We start from the raw sequence: 25,105 nt of genomic DNA, 5'->3' as shown, positions 1-25,105 counted from the left end.
TGTTTCTCATATTCCACGGTTACATGAGTCATGCCTAGAACTTCCAGGGGTTCCCCCGTGTAGGTTTTAAGTTTCGTCGATGTTTTTGTTAGGGTTAGTGGCTGGAGTCCATCATTGATTTTTCTAAATTCTGCCACTCCCATTACTGATACGGCCGCACCCGTGTCTATTTCCATTATTGTCGGCCGCCCGTTCACCCGTGGGGTAATCTTAATGGGTTCTGTTTTCTTCGTTGCAATATTATATAATTGTTCCCCTTCGGAGGAGGATGGGGCGTCTAGGTTGTGTACTTTCCTGCGTCCCCACCTGCTATTCCTCTTTTGCCACCTCCTTCTAGGGTTTCTGTCGCTGTTACCCCACTCTGTCTGGTGCCAGAAACGGTCCTTCTCTGTTGGGGGAGCCTCAGCCGGTACTTCCCTCTGTCTCCAGTTAGTCCTGGCAGGCTTGGGTGCAGTTCTGGGGTTTTCCTTTTTCCCTCTATTCCTCAGGCTTTTCCTGAGAGCGGCTATCTGGTAGCAGGACCCGTTGTGGTAGTCCCTCTCACAGGTATCTACCTCCATTGGCGTGCCCTGTAGTTCCTGTGCCCCACTTGCTGCCTTTTCTAGGGACAGTGCGAGCTGTAACGCCTGCCTGCAGTCTAGCTCCGTTTCCGCCAACAGGCGTTTCTGTATTGTGAGGTCGTTTATACCACACACTAACCGGTCCCGAAGCATTTCATTTAGCGTTGGGCCGACCTCACATTTTTCCGCCAGCCTTCTCAGGCGGGTCAAAAGATTCGTGACTGACTCCGTCTTCCCGCTTCGCTGTGTAGAATCTGTACCTACACAAAATGAGGGGTGCTCTAACGATATATAACGATATTGCAGGAGCAGCTACAAACAGTGCTGCTAGCAGTCCAGTCAACTTAAGACTGGCTCACAAAGCCTACACAGGTGCTTATATGGGCCCCCTCAATGAGCTATCATTGAGGGAGCTGATACTCCAATTGGCCAACCAATAATGCTAATTGGAGGTCATTACACCCTGCTTGCAAGGCGGAGAATTTGGCCACGGCACTCACTGTTGCCACTTCTCTACTGCCACTTGTCAATAGGATTTCCATTTGAAACCACCCCACGCCATATGGAAACCTGCAGGCGGGGTGGAGGGTGGGGGGAACTGAAGGCAGGATCAGACAATCTCATCGCCAGCTAACGGCTAGAAAATTCCAGCCTTGTCTCCTTATCTGAGGAAGGATATTGTTGCAATGAAGTCTTACCAGACTGATTCCTGGGATGGCAGGACTGACGTATGAGGAGCTACTGAGAGGTTTAGGATTATTTTCGCTGAATGTTAGAAGAATGAGGGCAGATCTCATAGGAACCTATAAAATTCTAACAAGACTAGACAGGGTAGAAGCAGGAAGGATGTTCCCAAAAGTGGGAGTGTCCAGAACTACATGTAACAGTCTAAGGGCACAGGGTACACAATGTAGGACAGAGATGAGAAATTTCTTCACCCAGAGAATGGTGAGCCTGTGGAATTTGCTACCACAGAAAGCAGTTGTATGTTTTTAAGAAGCAGTTAGATATAGGACTTGAGGGGAAGGTGATCAGAGAATAATGGAGGGGCAACGGGAACAAGTTACTGAGCTGGATGATCAGCCATGATCATAATGAATGGTGGAGCAGGCTCAAAGAGCCAAATATCGTACTCCTCCTATTTTCTACATTTCTCTGTTTCTGTAATTTATTTTCATAATTGAAGATCCTCTTCCCTGGAACTGACCTCATTATTCTTTTCAGCAATCTCTCTATTGCCTTCACATCCTTCCACAAGTACTGTGTCGAGGACTGGATGCAGTACAGTAGCTGAGATCAAACTAGTGATTTATACAAAATCAACACAACCTCCTTATTCTTGTACTCAGTGCTGCTATTAATAAACCCATGGTTATTGAATGCGTTATTACTGTCCACTCAACCTGTGCCACCACCTCCAAAGGCTTATGCGCAGATACCTCCAAGTCCCCTTGTTCCTGCACACTCTTTTGAGTTGTAAATTTTATTTTACAGTGTCGCTCCATGTACCTCCTGAAAAAATTAATCACTTCACATTTCTTTGAACTTGAACCGCCACTGTCCACCCATCCCATCAACATCTGTATCCTTTTGAAGTTTTACACAATCTCATCACAGCAAAGATTGAAATTTTGCCCAGTACACCAAGGTCGAGATCATTGATGTGTATCAGGAAAAGCAAGGCTCCCAACACTGACCCCTGGGAACATCCACTATAAACATTCCTGCAGCCTGAAAACATCCACCAATTATCACTCTCTGTTGCATGTCATTCTGCCAAATTCACATCCATGTTGTTGCTGTCTCTTATTCCTTGAGTCATAATTTTACACACAAGCCTTTTATGCACCACTGTATCAATAGCTTTGAAAATGTATGTACGTCACATCAAATCAACCCTCTGTGATACCTCTTCAAATAAAATCCAGTAGATTAGTTAAAGATTATTTTTTTCCCTTAAGAAATCAGTGCTGGTTTTCCTTAATTAACCACGTTTGTTCATGGGACTATTAATTTTGTCCGGAATTATTGCATCTGAAGGTTTCCCCACCTTCAGAATCCCTACAGTGCAGAAGGACGCCATTTGGCCCATCGGGTCTGCACCAAACCTCTGAAAGAGCACCCTACCCTGGCCGCCTCCCTACACTATCCCTGTAACCCTATGTATTGATCATTTCCAACCCACCTAATCTGCACAGCTTTGCACCATGGGAGGAAACCGGAGGAAATGGGGAGAAAGTGCATCTCCACAGAAACAGTCACACAGGGCCAGAATCGAACCCGGATCCCTGACGCTGTGAGGCAACAGTGCTAACCACTGTGCCACCGTGCAGGGTTTCTGGACTTACCTTTACATCTTTATTTGAACAAGAGTGTAATGTTTACAATTCTTCAGACCTTTAGGACTACCCCTGAGTTTCAGGAAGAATGAAAAGTTATGGCCTGTGCCTCTGAAATTTCCACTCTCGCTTCCCTCACTCTCCTAGGCTGCATCTCATTCAGTCCAGGTGACTTATCATAAGTACAGACAGCCTATTCAATACCTCTTTTATCCATTTTATGTTGGCTGAAAGTCTCTTTTCATATTCCCTTCATGCTCCTCTTATTAGTTTCTTCACCTTTTTGTCGAGCCCTGTAAGAAGAGTAACTCCATGCCCTCTAAATAAATATGTTGTCCAGTTCTTGCAAGGCAGATATTGCTGACCAGCGATATCAGTGCTCTGCCGCTGATTCTCGGAGGGTGTTAGATACAACAAATTTCAAGGCCACAGTGACTTTGACGGCCACTGGCAGGGCACAACGACTAGTGTGTGAACTAGTAGATCTTAGGCATTGAGGGCAAAGTTGTCTTTAACCATCTGGCTGGACAGAGACAGTCTCCTGAGGCTCTGCCATTTCTGGGTAGTTTTGCCTTCAGCAGTAGATCCGTCTCCTGAGGCTCTGCCATTTCCAGGTAGCTTCGCCTTCAGCAGTAGATCCTGCGTTGAGGATTTAACCTCCGTCTATGATATTTGTGGGCACCATCCCCATCAACACACACAGGTTCCCCCACCCCCTCCCCGCAATTCCGTTCCTGCCTTCTGGAGGCTTCAGAAAATTCAGCCCAGTGAAAGTAACATGAATAGTTTAAGGAACTCTCTTAACTCACCATTCCATTCTACATTAAACAGGTGCAGCATTTCGACTGGATTCACTTGTATCAATGCAGAGCAGAGAAATGGAAGCTGTGAAGATTACAGAGTACGTTTTATCTGCCCTGAATCTTTCTGTAAGTACTGGATGTTTGTAAATGTTGTTTTGTGTACCAGATTGAACTTGACAAATACTGTATCTGTATTGCTCTGCTGCAGCTTCACTGTCCGTTTACTTAAGAATTAGGCAGCAGAAATTTTTGTCTCGAAAATATTATCTTAAATAGAATACAATACTGTGAAAACTATCATCTGGATAGGTGAAGGTACCAACGGCCTGCTCCACTTTTTTCCACTAATTTCTTTGCATGTTTGATGGACCGCACAGTAGCGCAGTAGTTAGCACTGTTGCTTCACAATGCCAGGGACCCGGGTTCGATTTCCAGCTTGGCTCGCTGTCTGTGCGGAGCTTGCACTTTCTTCCCGTGGGTTTCCTCCGGGTGCTCTGGTTTCCTGCCACAGTCCAAAGATGTGCAGGTTAGGTGGATTGGTCACGCAAAATTGCCCCGTAGTGTCCAAAATTTAGGTGGGGTTTCTGTGTTCCAAGGATAGGGTGGAGGTGTGGGATTAGGTAGGGTGCTCTTTCCGGGACCCGTGTAGACTCGATGGGCCGAATGGCCTCCTTCTGTACTGTAAATTCTATGATTCTATGATCTAGCATGTCTGACTGCTCCAAGGTGCTTCTACCTATTAATCTCCATGAGTACACAAACCAATGACATATTAATGGCAGTTTGACAGCATGTGATCACATCTCCATTACCTCTGTCTCAGTTGCTCACAAGTCAGTGTTTGCCTGTTTTAAGAAAGTGTGCTCACTTGATATCATCAGCTGTTAAATGTGACCATTGTTTAAAGAGACAATCCTTCTTGTGGTACTTTTGCTTGTTACAGCTACCTTTAAGGATCCATTTGCAAGTTATTTCTTTGAGGATACTTAATTTAACGTCACTCTGGAGACTAATGTGCCTTTTCTACAATAAAACTGGAAAGACAGCATCCTTTGTTCCTCCAGGATCACCAGTTTGATCTATTTGAAGGAGGTAACTGAAGAATGAAGCAAGTTCAGTAGCACCCTTCATAATCTCAGGATGTCTAAAACCTTTTCCACTGAAGTATCTCTTTTTAAAAAAATAATTTTTATTCAAATTTTCACAAAAAATAAATCAATAACAGAAAATTCTAAGAACAGAAAAAAACAGACCCCCCCCCCCCCCCCCCCCCCCGCCGTAAATACAAAAGAGAAACAATAAATTAACGGCCATCATTGGCAAAAAACAGATATTCAACCCAAAACAAAGAGACAACCCCCCCCCCCCCCCCCGCCCACCCCCACTGAAGTATCTCTGACATGCAGTCACTACTGTAATGTGGCAATTAAGGGTATAATGCTCCTATTTTGAAAGGCTCCAGCGGCGGAGGGCTCCAGTGTCGTTTGTCCTGCTGACCAGAAAGGTGGGACTCTGCGACAGATTCTGCATTTGGAATCTCATTAATTATGTACGGGCAATTCCCCTCCAAATCTCCTCTCGGACCAGCAGCTGATTCACCCGCCCATGCTCAGCTGATGGGTTTGAAAGTCCCGAGAGCATTTTTAAGACTGGTCCAGCACATTTATATCACTCTCCCCAGCCCACCTGTCTTCACAAAACCATGCAGGATGTAGCAACCCAGAGGTAAAAGGTGAACAGCTCAAGAAGAAGTCTGTTCCTCAATTTAACCACCCTCCCCCCGAAATCATCACCTACAGGGTCATGTCCCACTTGGATCTCTGGCAACCGCATCTGGAGTCTTTATGCATCATCTTCCAGTAAATGATAGTTGAGCACTTTTTTGTTAACTTTTCATGCAACCTACTCAGGGTCCAACTTTCCTCCCCTTGGTCCTCCCTCTGCCTTCCATTGTTTGTCTTCTTCATCCACCTCTTTGCCTCTCTACCTGTCCACAACCTGCATAACCCTCCTTCTCCATTGGCCAACTTCTCTTTGTCAGGCCACCTTACACGTCAGCAACCACCCCCTACAACCGCCCTCGGTCAAACTTCAGACCTTTGGTGCAGTGGCTGCATGAGTCCCGTAGCATAGAGCTGTCCAGATAGGCATTGCTGTGTGGCTCCAGGGGCAAAGAGGTTGCTGCAACTCCCAGCCCAGCACAGCACTGATTCGAGTCGATGACACAGGAGGCTCCATGGGTCCAGCAGCATGGTGCTGTCAGTGAAGACCAGCTTGGCATGGAGATGGAGGCAGGAACTGTTTGTCCTGCATCAGAAGCAGCATAGCACTGTGGCAGTGCCACACTCACAACATCTAGTGAACTGACGGTTACTTTGTGCCACTCTTTATCAATTGGGTTTGACGCCGTTGTGATTTCCCACTGACATGATTCATGATTGGAAAGCCTAATAGGATTCACTAATTTTATGGTGTAATTTTTTTTTTATGTTTCCAATTAAAGGGCAATTTAGCATGGCCAAACCACCTACCCTGCACATCTTTGGGTTGTGAGGGTGACACCCACACAGACACGGGGAGAATGTGCAAACTCCACATGGACAGAATCCCGAAGCTGGGATCGAAGCAGATCCTCGTCACCGTGAGGCAGCAGTGCTAATCACTGCGCCACCACGCTGCTCATTTTATGGTGTTAATGCTGTAATTTTGCTGGTTTCAAACATTTTCCAATTGACTGCCCAGAGCAGTGGAAGATCAGCAGGAACCTAGGCTGGGATTCTCCGACCCTGCGCCAGGTCGGAGAACCCCTGGGGGAGGCGCAAATCCCACCTCACCGCCCCGACACCTACTTCCCTATTCTCCAGTGCCGTTTTTCAGGCGCCAGTGGGATTCCTGCCGTGCCTGTCGGGAGCCGTTGACAGCGGCCCCCGGCGATTCTCCTGGCCTCGATGGGCCGAGTGGCCGACGAGTTTGGCCCAGTCCCGCCACCATGAATTACTCACCTCACAGAAGGCGGGACCTGAAAGGAAAGTTTGCGGTGGCCGTCCTGGGAGGGGAAGGGGTGCGGGATCCGACCCCGGGGCAGGGGACCGGGGCCCACGGTGGCCTGGCCCGCGATCGGGGGCTACCAATCGGCGGATGGCTGGTTCCGTGGGGGCCTACTTTACACCTAGCCGGACCCCTGTAGGGCTCTGCCATGTTGCCCGGGGCCGGCACGGAGCAGGGAATCCCCGTGCATGCGCGGAAATACACCGGCCTTTCTGCGCACGTGTGGAAATATGGCAGCCGTTCCGCACAAGCGTGAACTGGCGCTGGCTGGAGCTACGGGAACCACTCCGGCGTCAACCTCGCCCCCTAGAAAGGGGAAATTCCTCACTTTCAGGGACCGTTGATACCAGAGTGGTTGACGCCGGTTTTCAAGCCAGCGTGGGGATATAGCCCCATTGGAGAATCCCACCCCTAATTTCCCATTGAAGCCATGGGCCAGGATTCTCCGGTATCCGGCGGGCGGACCTCACAAAGAGTGGCATGAACCACGGGAATCCTCCGCACTTTCGGGGGCAAGGCCAGTGCTGGAATGGTTGGCGCCACGCCAACCGGCGCCGAAGGGCCTCCGTCGGCTGGCGCGAGTTGGCGCATGCGCAGGTGCGCCAGTGAGTTCCCAGAACTGCTGCCATAATTCCTGTGCATGCGCAGGGGGTTTCTTCTCCGTGCCGGCCATGGTGGAGCTTTACACAGGCCGGCGCGGAGGGAAAGAGTGCCCCATGGTACAGGCCACCCGCAGATCGATGGGCCCCAACGCAGGTCAGGCCCGTGCCCCCCGAGGATTCCGCAGGCCGCCTCAGAGCCAGGTGCCGCTGATACGGACCTGGTCTAATCCACGCCGGCAGGACTGGTCGAAAACAGGCGGCCGCTCAGCCCATCAGGGACCGGTGAATCGCCGGGAGGGGGGGTTGGCACTGCTAACGGCCCCTGACAGGCGTGGCGCAATTCCCGCCCCTCCCAAAAAACTGGCGCCGGAGAATTTGCAGTCGGAGTGGCGGGGTGGGATTCACGCCGCCCCATGGCGATTCTCCGACCCGGCGGGGGGTTGAAGCATCCCGCCCATGGTTTTTGAACTCAATACCTCCGAAGAGAACTGCTGCCATGTTTGTTTGAAGTGCTTTATTCCTTGAGATAAAACTGTTTTTCAGCATTGGGGAACTAGTGGGGGGTTCTGATAATAAAACCTGTCCCATTGTCTTCAGCCCAATATTTGTTTTTAGGCTACAATTCGAAAAACATATGAATACGGAACAGGAGTAGGCCACTCTGCCCCCCCCCAAAAAAGCCTGAAAAACATCAAGGCCAGTGCTGTTGCTGGTTTTGGATCAAAATCAAAGTGAATTTTGTCAATCTGAGATTCTGGAAGATGCAAATGCACCACAAACAGTATCCAAACAATGTTTCAAGTCACCTGGCATCCAACGGTAATTGTTAAAAAGTCTCTATATCTCAGAAAAGTTACATAAACAGCAAATCAAAAAGGCAATAATAAAGACTGGAACATGGGGAAAATATTGCCCAGTCTGCAGTGGTTTACCTTCTGAAACTGGCAAATCTGAAGCATGAAGCAGTAGAATCCCTTATTTCTAAATGCACCTGCGACAGGTGACCTGGAACTGTTTGATATTCAAACTGGATGTAAAATGTCTCAATAACTATTTCCCATTCTCCCCAGTCGTCAGCACAGAATTCATCTGATGTAATTGACTGGATCCTTTGCTTTTTTTTTGTTAACTAATTTCTCACAACCGCTTCCTATTGAACTCAATTATTATTTCATTTTGTTTTCTTAAATCAGGGCCAGGATTCTCCCCTACCCTGCGGGGCAGGGGATCCCGGCGTAACGCCAACCACTCCGGCGTCGGGATTCTCCACACCTTTAGGGGCCAGGCCCGCGTCTGAGTGGTTGGCGCCACGCTAACTGGCGCCAAAACCGGCGGCAACGGCCTTTGACACCCGCCGCCCGGCATCGGGGCTGGCCGAAAGGACTTCGCCAGTTCGCACATGCAGCGGTGCGTCAGCGGCAGCTGATGTCACCACCGGCGCATGCGCGGTGGGGGGTCTCTTCCGCCTCCGCCATGGTGGAGGCCGTGGCGGCGGTGGAAGAAAAAGAGTGCCCCCACGGCACTGGCCCGCCCGCCGATCGGTGGGCCCCGATCTTGAGCCAGGCCACCGTGGGGGCACCCCCCGGGGTCTGATCGCCCTGCGCCCCCCCCCCCAGGACCCTGGAGGCCCGCTCACGCCGCCAATCCCGCCAGCACCAGAGGTGCTGCAATTCCCGCCGGCGGGAAAGGCCTGTCAGCAGCGGGACATCGGCCTATCGCGGGCCGGAGAATCGCTGCGAGTGGCCCGCCGATCAGCGCGGGGGGCACGCCGATCGGCGGGGCGTGATTCCCGCTCCCGCCAATTCCCGGGTGTCGGAGAATTCCGGCCTCGGCGGGGGCGGGATTTACACCGGCCCTGGGCGATTCCCCGACCCTGCGGGGGGTCGAAGAATTCCGCCCCAGGTCTCCATTAGCAGTCTAATTTCTCCCGCTTACTCTTTCTATTTTGAATCTACTGAGGCCCACCTTAATATTCTAAATGTAGAAATGTTACTGACAATACAGTTTTTCCTTTCCTTTAAAACAGGCAGCTGCAAAACCCAGTGGTTTGATCGTGATGACCCATCCGGAAATGGGGATTATGAAGATCTCTTGAGTCTCCAGAAAGAATATGCTGATCAAATCTGCAGTAGCCCAATTGCCTGTGAAGTGGAGACAATATCAGGGGTGCCGATCTCTAACTCTGGGGACATTGTCTCTGAGTAAGTGATGATTCCTGTCATCTGATGTGGATATCCAGAAGGCATTCAATAAGTTTCCGCATTATAATCCTGTTACCAAATTGAAAGTGCATGAAATTGGAAGCAACCTTTCGACACACTGACACAGTGGTTAGCACCGCTGCCTCAAACCTAAAAGCTCACGTGGAAGATGAGGGGGCTGAATGGGCCAGTCAAACGGTCACGTGTGTTCGCTTACCTGAGGAGTCTGAAGGTGGATGTGGCTTTTTTGCGGAGAATACTCTGGTGTCGGCCTTGAGGATGTGGGGGCAGTGGAGGCAGCATTTGCGACTGGAGGATGCCTCGGTGTGGGCAGCAACCTGTGATAATCATAGGTTTGCACCGAGGAGGGCTGGATGCGGGGTTCCGGGGGTGGCAGCAGGCAGGGATTGAGCGATTTGGGGACATGTTTGTCGGGGGCAGTTTTGCAAAATTAGAGGGCTTGGAGAAAGAATATGAGCAGCCCAAGGGGAATGGTTTTAGCTACCTGCAGGTTTGGGATTTTGTGAAGAGAGAGGTGCCGTCCTTTCCCAGGTTGCCGCCCTTGGGGTTGCATGACAAGGTGCTGAAAGAGGTGATAGGGGTCCGAGGTCTACAAGGGGCTGATGGATTGGGAGGGGGCCCCAGTGGGGGATATAAAGCAGAAGTGGGAGGAGGAGCTGGGGGAGGGGGGGGGGGGGGGGGGGGTGTTGAATACGTCCTCGTCGTGTGCAAGGCTAAGTCTTATTCAGTTTAATGTATTTCACAGGGGACATATGATGGCTGCGCGGATGAGTCGTTTAGGTGTGGGTGGTGTGCGGGCAGGCCCGCAGATTACATGTTTTGGGCATGTCCGAAGCTAAAGAGGATCTGGCAGGGGTTTGCGGATGTAATGTCAGAGGTGTTGGGCATAAAGGTGGCCCCTAGTAGTGATATTTGGGGTGTCGGAAGATCCGGGAGTCCAGGCCGACATTTTAGCTTTTGCCTCTCTGATAGCCCGGAGACGGATCTTACTTGAATGGAGGGACTCGGAGCTGCCGAATGCAGGGGTGTGGGTGTGTGGCCTGGCAGAATTCCCGAGGCTGAAGTAGGTCAAGTTCGTCCTGAGGGGATTGGTTGATGGGTTTGCTTGGAGGTGGAAGCCATTCATTGACTTCTTTAAGGAGGATTGAGGAGTCAGCAAAAGGGGAAAGAGGAGGGAGGTAAGGGGGTTAAAATGGGGATGGGAGGAGGGGGCATGATTGAGGACCGGGAGGGAGGGGGTGTCGATTATTTATAATGTTGTATAATTTTACTTCTGCTTTGGTTTGTTTTTTTTATGAAAATGCCCGACTAAAATATTTTTGAAAAAAGATATGATGGTTATCTACTCTAATTGGCAGAAAGTGATTAGTGATGTCCCCCAGTTATCCGCATTGGGCCTGAGCATTTCAATGTATTTATCAGTGATTTGAATGAAGCAATGTTGAGCATTATATCCAAGTTTGCTGACGACACCAGGTTGTGTGGCACAATACATAAGCGTAGAAAGGTGCAAAAGGGCAAAACTATGAAAGCTGGACTTCAAGATGGGAAAGCATGAAATAATCCAATTCATTTTTATTCATTGATGCAATGTGGGCATTACTGGTTAAGTCAGCATAGATTGAGACAAGATATTTCCTCTGGTAAGGAGTCCAGAAGTGTCCAGAATAAAATTAAATGAGAGCCAGTTAAGGGAAGATGTCAGGAAGAACCTCTACACAACAAAAAGAGTATAAATCTGGAATTCTATCTGCTGAAAAACTGCTGAAGGATAGATCAATTAAAAATGTCAAAACTTAGGTTGATAAATTTTTGTTAGGTTATGATATGGATTATGAAACCAAGGTGGGTAAATGGAGCTAGGCACAGATTAGCCATGATGGAGTTGAGAAGAGGGACCGGGCAACCTACTCCTGTTCCTATGCCATTTGATGTTGTGACACTATTTCAAAGTGTGTGAATAAAGTAACCAAATCCTCCTCTTCTGTATTAAATAGATGCAGTATTTCAACAGGATTTTCCTGTGTAAATGCAGAGCAAAAAGATCAGAGCTGTCAAGATTACAGAATACGATTTACCTGCCCTCACTCTTTTTGTAAGTTGTTGGATATTTTATTTGTTGAATCTACTCTTCCACTGTGATAAACACTACGCTACATTTAACGCTGCATACTTAGCCGAAACCCATGGGGCTGAAATTCCTCTCCCATGGACAAATACTGCAGGTAAATGCCAAATGCAGGAAACCAAGGTCAATGGTCGATTCCACTTTGGAATGAATCTGATGAGTGAAAGTTTGCTGCAGGATTCCAGGCAATCAACCTGTTGCTGTAACTTTCCTATCCAACCTGGATTTAGAAACATTGACAATAGAAACAGGAGGCCATTCGGCCCTTTGAGCCTGCTCCACCATTCATTATAGTCATGGCTGATCATCAAGTGCGATACCCTGATCCCGCCATCCCCCATATCCCTTGATCTCTTTAGCTCAATATTTTTGACACTTTTTTGCCCCGCATCCATTTTTACCAACCAGCCATCCTTCAGGATCCAGGCGGCCCGACCTTCATGAACCCACGCCGCCCGACCTTCGCGACCCACCATTTTCTCTTACCATTAATGCGAGAGGTGAGCCTAGGATCATATTCTGCAGTCTAGAGTCACAAAAAATGAGAAATGACCTCGTTGCAACAGGCATTATTCTCTCAGGACTCTACAGTGCAGATGCAGAATGTAAGTTTTCCTCAGATGAGTGGTTTACAGCCTGTGGATATAGTCTGCAAATTACAATGCAACGATTTTAAACATAGATGAGGAGGAATTACTTAACACAAGGTATTGTGAATCTTTGTAATCTCAAAGTTCTGCAGCCTTAGCCATTGAGCATATTCAAGACAGATGCAGGAAGATTGAATTGGGTTTTTAAAAAAATCTTCTGGGTCAGTGAGCTGATGTCAAGAGGAGGCAGTGTTTCTCTCTCGGCTCCGGGCATGCGCACTGATGAGCGGGCATGCATAAATTATTCAAATAATAATCTGTTTTCCTATTTTTGCTACCGAAGCAGATAACCTCACATTTATCCACATTATACTGCATCTGCCATGCATGTGCCCACTCACTCAGCATGTCCAGATCCCACTGAAGCATCTCTGCATCCTCCTCACAGCTCACTCGCTCTCCCAACTTTGCATCATTTGCAAATTTGAAGATAATACATTTATTTCCCTCGTCTAAATCCTTAATATATAATTGAGAAGTTGGGATCCTAGCACATATCCCTGAGCACCCCACTAGTCGCTGCCTGCCAATCAGACAAAGACCCATTTATTTCAACGTTTTGCTTCCTGTCTGCTAACCAGCTTTCTATTCATCTCAAAACACTACGCATACTCCCATGTACTTTAACGTTACATATTAATCTGCTGTGTGAGACCTTGTCGAAAGCCTTCTGAAAGTCTAAATAAACCACATCCACCAGCTCTCTCTGGCCAACTCTACCAGTTACATCTTCAAAAAATTGCAGTAGATTTGTCAAGCATGCATTTTCCTTTCGTAAATCCATATTGACTTTGTCTGATTACATCACTGCTTTCCAAATACAACAATCCCATCCTCCCACCAAACCCCAAACATTAGCCCGCATGTTAACGTGAACAAATGACAAAAAGGAATCAAGAATCACCCATAGTTATCATTAACACATACAGTCCCCCTCCCCCCAACTCTCCCAGCCCAACCCCCCACCCCCCCCCCCCCCCCAATGTTCGATGTAATCCAATTCTCGAAACTGCATAATGAACAACGCCCATGAATTGTTGAACCCCTCCATTCTTCCCCTCAGTTCAAATTTGACCTTTTCAAGCATCAAGAATTCCAACAGGTCCCCCCGCCACACTAGGGCACAGGGTGGAGAGGTTGATCTCCACCCTAACAGGATCCGCCTTTGGGCGATCAACAAGGCGAAGGCTTACAACATCTGCCTCCACACCCGCTTCCAACCCCGGCTGGCCGACACCCCAATATGGCCTCCCGAGGGCCAGGTTCCAGTTTCATGTGCACGACTTTAGAGATTACCCTAAAAACCGCTTTCCAGTAATCCCACAGCTTTGGACAGGACCAAAACATATCAATGTGATTCGCAGGACCCCCCCGCAACATTCAAACACATCTTCTACACCTTCAAAGAGTGGGCTCGGCCTCGCCCTTGTAAGGTGTGCTCCATACACCACCTTCAGCTGCATCAGCCCCAACCTCGCACACGAGGTGGAGGCGTTCACCCTCCGGAGCACCTCACACCAGTACCCCTCCGCCATACCCTCTCCCAACTCTTCCTCTCACTTTTCCATGATCCCTTCCAGCGGCGCCTTCTCCTCCTCCAAAATAGCCCGTAAACCGCCCATACTACTCCCTTCTCCAGTCTCCCTGTCGTCAGCACCTCCTCCAGGAATGTGGAAGACGACTCTACTGGGAAGCTCTGTATCTCCTTTCTGGCAAATTCCCGAAACTGTATGCATCTAAATATTTCCCCCTGCCACAGCCCATACTTCGCTCCCAGCTCCTTCAATCCCGCAAACCGACCCCGAAGAAACAAATCTTTTAGTGTCCTAATTCACGGTAATGCACGGTAGCATTGTGGATAGCACAAAAAAAAAGTAAGGTTAAGGGGGGGTTACGGGTATAGGGTGGATACGTGGGTTTGAGTAGGGTGATTATTGCTCGGCACAACATCGAGGGCCGAAGGGCCTGTTCTGTGCTGTACTGTTCTATGTTCTATGCTCTATGTTCTAATTGCTTCACAGCTCCAGGGTCCCAGGTTCGATTCCGGCTTGGGTCACTGTCTGTGCGGAGTCTGCACATCCTCCCCGTGTGTGCGTGGGTTTCCTCCGGGTGCTCCAGTTTCCTCCCACAGTCCAAAGATGTGCAGGTTAGGTGGATTGGCCATGGTAAATTGCCCTTAGTGTCCAAAATTGCCCTTAGTGTTGGGTGGGGTTACTGGGTTACGGGGATAGGGTGGATGTGTTGACCTTGGGTAGGGTGCTCTTTCCAAGAGCCGGTGCAGACCCGATGGGCCGAATGGCCTCCTTCTGCACTGTAAATTCTATGGTAATTCCTTTCTCCTCCCATCTTCGAAAATTTCCATCCCACTTACCTGGCTCAAATCTATGGTTCCCGCGAATCAGCATTTCCCTTGCCCCCAACCCAAAGTGTTGTCAAAACAGCCTCCAAATTCTCAGCAAAGCTGTTACAAATAGACTCCCTGAGTATCTCCCAGGGGCTGTCGAGAGCGGCGCTGTCGCTAGCGCTTTCAATCCCGACCCCCTACACAAACTGTCCTCTGTTCTGACCCATTGGGAGTCAACTCCTCTGACCCAGCTCCGTACCTTCTCCACATTCGCCGCCCAGTAATAATACATCAGGTACGGAAGACCCAAACCCCCTGCCTACCTTTCTAATTCTGGCCACCTTCCCTCCCCATATGAACGAGGTAATCATTCCTTAAATCTCTCTAAAAAATGCCTTTGGCAGGAAAATCGGCAGGCATTGGAAAATAAACATCCCACCTTGCCAGATCAGCTTTCACCCTCCCCACCAAATTAGAAATGTTGTACCTACGAAGCCCCCCCTAATCCTCAGCAACCTGCAGCCCCAGGTATCTAAAAGTGAGTCCCTGCTGTACGGAATGGCAGCCCCCCAACCCCTGCCCCCACCCCTAGTGGAGACAGCACAAAATATTCACTCTTGTCCAGATTTAATTTGTACCCTGAGAAAGACCCAAACACCCGAAGCAGCTCCAGTATTCCCCCTATTGACACACTTGGTTCCGACACGTATAATAACAAGTCATCGGCATATAAGGACACCCTATGCTCTACCCCTTTCCATACCCCCGAACCTCTTAATGCGATGGCCAATGGCTCAATCACGAGTGCAAACAGCAGGGGGGACATAGGACATCCCTGCCTAGTCCCACGGTGGAGAGGAAAGTATTCTGAGCTGCTGTTATTTGTGCGGACACACCCTCGGCTCCTTATATAGTAGCTTTACCCAGTCCACAAATCTGGGTCCAATTCCAAACCGCTCTAGAACTGCCGTCAAGTACCCCCGTTATACCCGGTCTAACGCTTTCTCGGCGTCCAATGCCACAACCACCTTCCCCTCCGCCGGTACCATAACCACGTTCAATCCCCTCCTAATGTTCGAAAAGAGCTGCCTCCCTCTCAGCTATCACCTTTGGGAAGCACTCCTCTAGCCAACCTGCCAGTACTTTCGTCAATATCTTTGCGTCCACGTTTAAAACTGATATGGGCCTACACGACCCACACTCCGTCGGATCCTTATCTTTCTTAAGTAACAGGGAAATCGATGTCTGCCCCAAAGTTTGTGGTAACACCCACTTCCCTATCGCCTCCTCAAACATCCCCACCATCAGCGGTACCAACTTATTTTTGAATTTTTTATAATATTCCACCGGAAACTGATCCGGCCTTGCCACCTTCCCCGACTAAATCCTCCCAATCGCATATTTTATCTCCTGCTCCACTATCGCCCCCCCCCCCCTCTAATGTAGCCCTGTCCCCCTCCCCTAACCTTGAGTACTCCAGCCCATCTAGAAATCCCTGCATCTCATGGCCTCCCCCAGGTGGCTCTGACTTGTACAACCTCTCATAGAATTCCTTAAAGACCTTGTTAATCTGATCTGGAGCTATCACCAACTTCCCTGCCCTGTCCCGCACCTGGACAATTGCCCTTGCCGCAGCCTCCCTACGGAGCTGACCCGCCTTCTCTCCATGTTGATGAACTGCCCCCCTTGCTCGCCTCAATTGGCATACTGCCTTCCTGGTAGATAGTCAGTCAAAGCTCGCCTGGAGTTCCTTCTTCTTTTCCAACTTCGCTGGGTCCCTATCTTCTGCATAACTCCTGTCTACCTCCAGCATCTCATCTATTATCCTCTGACGTTCCAACCCCTCCTCTTTGTCTAGCCTAGCCTTGAACGAGATCCCCTCACCCCTTACCACAACCTTCAAAGCCTCCAAGACAACCGCCTTCGACACCTCACCTGTGTGGTTAAAACCTACATATTCCTCGATTACTTTTTGAATCAACAGAACCCTCGGTCCCCCAATAGTCCCACATCTAACTTCCACCCTAGTCTCTGTACCACCCCCTTCTCCAGTACTATAACCACCCAGGGCAGAGCATGATCTGATATTGCAATTGCCGAGTACTCCGACCCTTTAACCCCAGCCAGCAGCGCCTTCCCCACCTTGAAAAAGTCAATCCGCGAGTACACCTTATGGATCGCTGAGTACTCTCGCTCCCTTGGGTGCAGAAACCTCCAACGGTCCACCCCTCCCATTTCCACCATAAGCCCAGCCACCACCTTGCCCCCCCCCCACCCCACCCCCCCCCCACCCGACGGGACCAGCGCGCGCAGCCGTGATCTATCCAATCTTGGCTCCTGCACGAAGTTCCAGTCTCCCCCCGCCCCACTATCAGTTTGAGTGTGTCCAAGTCGGGGATAGTCCACATACCTTCTTCGCAAATCCGACATCGCCCCAAATAGGACCATATACACTTACCAGCGCCACTAGCCTCCCCTCTTGCGCCCCTGTCACAATCACATACCTAACCCCCTGATCTACAACCACCTTCTCCATCTGGAACCGTACCCTTTTGCTGACCATTACTGCTACCCCTTGAGCCCTTCTATGAAATCCAGAGTGAAACGCCTGACTAAACTAGCCCTTTTCAAGTCTCACTTGATCCTTCACCCTCGGGTGAGTCTCCTGCAGCATTGCTACATCGGCCTTCAAACTTTTATGATGCGCAAGCACCCTTGACCTCTTGACTGGGCCTCCCAGCCCCCTCACGTTCCACGTGACTATCCTAACTGGGGGTCTCTCACCCACCCCTTCTTATCCACCATCATCATACCATCGGGTCCTGCCCCATGAGCCTGACCCATCCCTTTCCATTGTTAACATCGAACCCCTCCCCCCCTCCCAGGATCCCCCCCCCCCTGCACTTCCCCTCAAAATAATCTCACCTAGTATCGATCCTCTCCTCTCCACTTGCTCACCTTGTCGGCCCATCGAAACCTGCTAACCAGGCTCCAATGTCCGCATCCCTCCTCTCACCTCACCTCCGTTCATTAGCCGACTGTAGTTAGTTGGTGCGGGTGGTGAGCGCGGGTGGTTCACCCCCCCCCCCCCCCCCTCCCCAAAAGACATACTGTCCCCTCCAACCCAGTCCCAGAAGAAAAAGAAAAAAAATCTAACCCATGCAATTCAATAAAAAAACATAACCGTTGCAACAAAAAGAAAGGAACAAAAATGCCAATCAAACCAAACAAAAACTTAAACTCTGTAACAGTGTGAAGTCAAGTAAGTTACAATGCAGGTCAGTGAAAAGAATGTTATAACATTTATACATTTTTCAGCTCCCCAATCACAGTCCACGATCTCTGTTCCAGCTCCACTCCTCACTTCTGTCCCAAGCCTTCATGAACGCCTCAGCCACCTCCACCGTTTCAAAATAAAAATCTTTGGCGTTGTACGACAGCCTCAGTTTTGCTGGGTATACCACACCAAATCACAGTCCCTTGTTGTGCAGTGCCGCCTTCAGTCGGCTGAATGCCACTCGCCTCTTTGCCAACTCCACCGTCAAGTCCTGGTAAATCCGAACTCTAGCACCATCCCACTGCATCTTCCGCTTCTGCTTCACCCAGTTTAACACTTTCTCTTCATGTGGTATTTCTGGAAGCAGATAATTACTGCCCTCGGCTGCTCATTCACTTTGGGTTTCGGCCTTAACGACCAAAGAGCTCGGTCCAGTTCATACGAGGAGGGGTCATCACCCTCCCCCATCAACTCCGCCAGCATCTTAGCAAAGTACTGTACTCAGTTGGCCTTGAGCTCTCTGCCCCTTCAGACAAGCCCACAATTATCAGGTTGTACCACTTCAAACGGTTCTCCAAGTCCTCGGGCTTTGCCCAGAGTTCTCTGTTGACCTCTACCACCCTCTGCTGTTCGTCCTCCATCAAAGTGAGCTGGTCGCTGTGCTGCGACACGGCCTCCTCCACTTCCTTAATCTTTTCACCTTGTTCTCTCACTTCGGCCGATGTCTTTGCCACATCCACCCTCACCGGGGTGATTGCTTCCTCCACCAATGATTTTAGTGCAACTGCCTCCTTGTGCCTCGCAAATTGCTTCACCAGCTCCACAGCCATCACCTCAGTCACCTTTTACACTGTAAGTAGTGCGGCCCCACCACGCGGTCTGGCATCCACCATCTTGTCAGCACTTTTACTGGCCCTCTCCTTTGGCGGCAAACCCCCTTTTCCTCCCTTCTTCACAGCTGTTTTTGGCATCCCCTAACCATTTAGTATTTTTCTCCTTCTTTCTTCAATCGAGAAAAATAAATAATTAAAAAAACAATTAAAAAAATGTAAAATATAAAATAAGTTTTAAAAATTCAAAGTTCAAAAATCTCTTTCCTTGGGTCTGGACTTCAAACATCCCAGACATGCATTTTCAGCGGGGTCCACCCGGTGTGCGCTGCTTCCCCTCTACATATGTGCTGGATTCAGGCCTCGCCTTAGGCCAAGCTCCTCCCCCGCCACTTGCTTCGGGCTTGATGCCCCTGCTCCTCCGGCCACGGGGCTCCCCACTGGCCCCAAAGTGGCCTGACCCCGGTGCCCATCCCTCAGGCCCCAACGGCCGAAGAAATCTCGACCGGCGAAACAACGGGGAAACCCCCGGAAAATACCGAAATGCCGCGGACCGGCGGGAGCCCCTCTCCAGCGCAACCGCTCGGCTCGCACGTGCCACCAGAAGCTCACTGGTCTATAGTCCCCTGTTTTCTCTCTACCACCCTTTTTAAATAGTGGGTTTACATTCACTATCCTCTAATCTGCAGAAACCATTCCAGAGTCCAAAGAATTTTGGAAAATGACTATGAATGGAACTACTATTCCTAGGGACACTTCCTTAACCACTCTCTAGACTTGTAAAGTTGTAAGATGCTTTATACATAAATGTTCTGGATCTTCTGATGGTGTGAAATGTATGAAATTAATTCTTTCTTTGCTTTTGGAAATTATAAAGAAGTCTGCTCAGCAATAGTATTAGTACGTAGCTGGTGAAGGGGAAAGTCTATATCAATGAGTCCAATTGTTACTGTTTTTCTCTCTTTACATGGCAGCCAGGGTGGTCTTGTGGCACACTGACTAATGCCACTGAACCAGGACCCCCGGGTTTGGGAGCCACCCGAGGACTTGATGGTCAAGGAATGTGCGTTCATAGAGTGGCAAATGAGGTTGATAATCAAGCACTAAATCTTTCCAAGTGCCTATGGCTCATGGTAAGAGAGGGCGCACTTCCTGGTCAGCCATCTGCAGAAAGCAATGTCAAATCACTATAGGACCAAGTATAACACAGAGGTCCATGGTCACCAACACCCTTCCAGGATATGATACATTGAAGAGCGACAAAGACAGTGTGCCTGAAAAACCACACCCTTCAGTTCTATCTTCAAAGACGTTGGGCACGATTCTCCGATGCCGCGCAGGTTGGGAGAATCGCGGGCCGCGCTAGTTTTTCATGCAACGCCGGTCCGACGCGCTCCCGCGATTCTCGGTGCGAAATCAGGCGAAATCGGGCCCGTCGGGTTCCGCGCGACGCATGCCGGAGAATTGCCCAAGGCACCCAAAATGGCGATTCTCCGGTACCCCCGCTATGCTTCGGCCTGCTGAGCGCTGAGGAGGTGAGTGGACTGTCCCGGAGTCTCCGCAGACTGGGGAAGGCTTCCCCCGAGAACGCTGCGGCCAACAAGGGGAGGGGTGGGAATGGGGGCGAGGGAGTGAGGTGGGAGGGGGGAAGGGAAGGGGGATGGAGTGGAGGTGGGAGGGGGGGGAAGAATGGAGTGGAGGTGGGAGGGGGAAAGGGAAGGGGGATGGAGTGGAGGTGGGAGGGGGGGAGGAATGGAGTGGAGGTGGGAGGGGGAGAAGGATGGAGTGGAGGGGGGAGAGTGATGGAGTGAAGGGGAGAGGGATGGAGTGGAGGGGGGAGAGGGATGGAGTGGAGGGGGGAGAGGGATGGAGTGGAGGTGGGAGAGGGATGGAGTGGAGGTGGGAGGGGGAGAGGGATGGAGTGGAGGTGGGAGGGGGGAGAGGGAGGGAATGGATGGGGGAGAGGGATGGAGTGGAGGTGGGAGTGGGGGAGGAATGGAGTGGAGGTGGGAGGGGGAGAAGGATGGAGTGGAGGGGGGAGAGTGATGGAGTGGAGGTGGGAGAGGGGAGAGGGAGGGAATGGAGGGGGAGAGGGATGGAGTGGAGGTGGGAGGGCGGAGAGGGATGGAGTGGAGGGGGGAGAGGGGAGAGAGAGGGAATGGAGGGGGGAGAGGGAGGGAGTGGAGGTGGAAGGGGGGAAAGGGAGGAGTGGAGGGGGTCATCCATCCGCGGATGCCACATGTCAGCCACCCTGCAATGGCAGGACGGTGACGAGGACACGCCAGCAGGTTATCATGTGGCTGATGGGCAGAGCCCACTGACGCACCGGTGAGGAGGACATTGTTAACTGATCGTTGGACTCAGACAGTGACCAGGGGTTAGGCTGGCCGCGTGTCAGCAGCGCGACCAGGCCACCGGAGCACACAGGTATCCCATGGCAGCCGGCTGCGAGGTGTCGAAGAACCTCCGTGTAACATGTCGTTTCTCTGTCCCCCACCACCCTTCTGTAGGTCACCATGTATGCTAACCAGATAGCGATGTTCACGGCAGTGGTTGGAGCCGCTGCACTGCAGTTAGCCATCCAGCAGGGTCGACTGTGACAGCCCACAGTGGATGCAGATGCAGGGGCTGGTCGCAGAGTGGCCCGTTGTCTCCGCGCAGGCCGCAGGCGCTCATGGCCGGTATGTTCAAGGGGTTGCCGAGGGGAACATTGACCCCCAAACGGTGAGGAAGGTACAGGATGCGGGCACTGACATCGAAGTGGATGGGGGGGGGGGGGAGAAGCCACTGATGGTGGTGCCAGGGCGCCATAGGCGGCCATGTGGTGCCCGGGCGCCACAGGCGGCCATCAAAGCCTAGGGTGTACCGTGACCAAATGTCATTCGAAGCCCTACCGGACCTCACATGCAGGAGGAGACTACAGTTCAGCAGGGAGACGGTCACACATATCTGCCACCTCGTGGTGCACCTTGCCCCACGTGGAACGGGAGGTGGACACGCGATACCGGTATCCGTCAAGGTGACGGTGGCCCTAAACGTCTATGCTACCAGTTCCTTCTAGGCTCCGAGCGGGGACCTATCCGGGATATCACAGGCATCGGTCCATAGGTGCATCCGGGACGTGACCGAAGCTCTGTTCGCCATCGTGGACCGTTACATTACATTCCCCGAGGACCGAGCACATCAGGAAGCACGAGCCCGTGGATTCGCCACGGTGGCCGGGATACCGATGGTCCAGGGAGTGATCGATGGTGTTCACGTCCCTATGCGTCCACCTGCAGGCAACAGGGAAGTGTTCACCAACAGGAGGGGCACACACTCCATGAACATTCAGGTGGTCTGCGACCCCCAAATGCGTATCATGCACGTGTGCGCAAGGTTCCCAGGGAGTGTGCATGACGCCTACATTCATGCACAGTCGTTCATCCCCGCAATGTTCGAGGGCCCCCCCCCCCCCGGCTGAGGGGCTGGTTGCTGGGCGACGAGTTATCCGTTGAGGTCATGGCTGATGACGCCGATACAGAGGCCTCAGACCAATGCGGAGACCCTATACAATGAGGCCTATGCAGCAACCAGGGGTGTGGTGGAGCGGTGCTTCGGCCTGCTGAAGATGCGATTCAGATGCCTGGACCGCTCCGGAGGGGCCCTGCAGTACCGGCCCGACAGGGTCGGTCGCATAGTTGAGGTATGCTGTGCGCAGCAAAACATTGCTATGCAGAAGGGAGATGCCCTGGTGGAGGAGTCAGAGGGAGCAGCCGATAGCAGCGGTGCTAACGCTAACGAAGAGGAGGATGAGGAGGAGTAGATGGAGGAGGATGGCGTGCAGCAGGGTGGGGCGTGGGACGCAGAACACAGACACGACCCGGGTGCTGGTAATGTCCAGGAGGTTGCACGATGGCACCGGCGAGGACAGCGGGCACGCGACGCGTTGGTGTCCGCAAGTATCACGCATCGCGTGGGATGGGATCGCTGAACACTTGCATCGTCAGTCGTGCACACTGACAGCACACCATCCCCCCCCCCCTCCCGCCCCACGTGCACTGCTCCAGTTCGACATCACCTTACCACTGCGGCACTACGGCATAGCACTACATTGATGACAGTGTCAGCGGGTGTGATCAGTGCCATGTTGAATGATGACAGCCCGATCTGCGATGAGCTGTGAGCTCAGAACAGTTAGACAAAGTCTGACTCATGGCAATAGCTGAACCATCCATCTCGGTGGTCGCTGCGTTCGTCAGGGACACTCCTTCACGTGCCCATGTGGGGTAGCTGGCGTCAGAGTGCCGAGGACTAAGGTGTCCGACTGTGGGAGCGGGGTGGGGAAAAGGGACTGCACACCCGGCACCGAAGTATAACTGCTCATCAACCCCAGCGACACTCGGTCACCATCAGGAGCCCCGTGGCACCGGACATAGCACAGAGTCTTACAAGTTAGGTGCAACAGTGAGTTTACTAGTGAATGTTATATACGGATGCCCTAGCCCCTACAACTAAATTGTGCCCTGCACCCGTGCCAACTTACTATGTGTCCAACCTCCTTACAGGCACTACCACTACGTCTAGGTGAATCCCCAGATGGTACAGGGGGGGAGTGGAGGCGGACTGCTGAGAATCACGCCCCGCGACATGGCTCCCCGTCGGCACGCGTTTCCTGGGGCGACCCGGCCTTGATGGGCCAGGCTGCTCGGCGGGCGTGCTGGTTGACGTGGTGCCACCCTGCTCTGCCCGCTGCCCACCGGATGCACCAGGGACGGGACAGGGGGAGGCCGAGTGTTCAGGGACGCCCCGTGATGGAGTTAATGAAATGGGCCCCAGAACCTCCTCCTCCCTCGGGGAGCCCGGTGGCCCCCGGGCCGCACTGTGGGACGGAGGTGCGTTCGGGGAGGTGCCCCGTCGCCCCACCGACACCTGGCGCTGCCAGTCCTGGAGGCCTACAACGGTATCGACCAGGGTCCGAATGTTCGCAGAGACAGAGTCCAGGGAGTAAGGCATTCCCGCCAGGGACTGTGCGACCTCAACCTGTGAGTGCACGATGCCATCCAGCACGTGCGTCAGGCGGTCGATGTTCTCCGCGACTGACTGCTGGGACTGTGCCATGGCGTGCTGGGACTGTGCCATGGCGTGCTGTGACTGGGCCATGACCTGTTGAGACTCGGCCAGGGTCCCAGAGCGCGGCGGCAATGTCGTTTTGGCTCTGGCGCATTGCTGCCTGTGAGAGGGCAGCCCTCTCCTGGGCCATGGATGACGCGTGCACATGAAGCCCAACGCCTTGCAGAACCTCACCCATGGCCGAAACCGTATCACTCATTGCCTCGACGCGGACGCCACCCATGCGGTGTCGGCCTGGGTGGCTGCGATGAGCGGCACCACTCCCTGCTCCTGGTCGCGGACTCCTCCAACTGCGTCTGCAGCTGCTGGAAGATGGCCCTAGTCCCGTCATTGTGTCCCCGGGTTTCAAAATGCATCGGCTGTCCGGGTGGGTCGAGTAAATCCAGAAAACCAGGAACCGTCTGGGCGGCAGCTGGATGCTGGGCCTGGGCTGCCCTCCAACCGTTCAGCCCCTCAGCTGCTCTGAACTCCACCTGCTGTACCGGTTCGGCTGTGTGGTGCACACCAGACCGTGACCCAGGAGCCTCATCACTTAATTGCCCAACCGAGGAGAGTGTCTCTGGGATGGTGGATGGTGTGGGAGACAGCAGTGCCGCAAGCTCTAGGTCCTCGTCCGTCGGTACGTCCGTTGTGTCCTCAAGGCCTGAGTGCAGGGCGCACGCGGCCTATGTACAGTTCCACAGCGGGTGAGTCCGTTGACTGCGTCACTGTCCTCTGTGCATCTGGGTCCACAGACCCCGTCCTGTCCTGTCTCACGGCCCGACCTTCGGGCCACGCACAGCCATGATAGTCTTCGCTGTCCATCCTCTGTACATCCCCCTCCAGAGTCACGGATTTAGTGGATGGCCCTCCTAGCCAACCTCCTGCCACCCTCTGGCGTGCGACCCTAGGTGCGGGTGTCGTTCGGGATGGTCGGCTCTGTGTGGCACAAGATGACCCTGGACGTTCGTCGGCTGGCCCTGGGGAACAGAATGATACGGGGTTAGTTAGACACACTCAGCCGGGTGTAGGGTGGTCCAGTGGGCAGAGTGTGAGAGGAGAGGGGCCGGATATGGACGGGAGGCTGCACGACGCCACCGGCTTGGCCAGCGAGCACGGGAGGCGTTGATCGCCGCACGTTTCACCAACTAGTGGTAGGGGCTCACTGAGCACGGGCACTGACCCCACTGTATGGCACCACCTCACCACCC

The 25,105-nt window shown here is 51.9% G+C and overlaps 1 protein-coding gene across 3 annotated transcripts in view; it reads left to right on the top strand.

The window, feature by feature from the left end:
- Positions 1-25,105, top strand: part of si:dkey-205h13.2 — a 367,663-nt gene that overhangs the window by 322,251 nt on the left and 20,307 nt on the right. For all 3 annotated transcript variants that reach the window (XM_038773572.1, XM_038773573.1, XM_038773571.1), the window contains 3 exons: positions 3,731-3,828; positions 9,379-9,553; positions 11,572-11,669. In XM_038773572.1, coding sequence (XP_038629500.1) covers positions 3,731-3,828; positions 9,379-9,553; positions 11,572-11,669 — 371 coding nt within the window. The remainder of the gene's footprint in view (positions 1-3,730; positions 3,829-9,378; positions 9,554-11,571; positions 11,670-25,105) is intronic.

Source organism: Scyliorhinus canicula, chromosome 16 (genome assembly GCF_902713615.1).
Source record: "Scyliorhinus canicula chromosome 16, sScyCan1.1, whole genome shotgun sequence".
In the NCBI taxonomy this organism is placed as follows: domain Eukaryota; kingdom Metazoa; phylum Chordata; class Chondrichthyes; order Carcharhiniformes; family Scyliorhinidae; genus Scyliorhinus; species Scyliorhinus canicula.
Note: the sequence above shows the minus strand (reverse complement) of the source record. Positions and strands in the feature narration are given on the sequence as shown.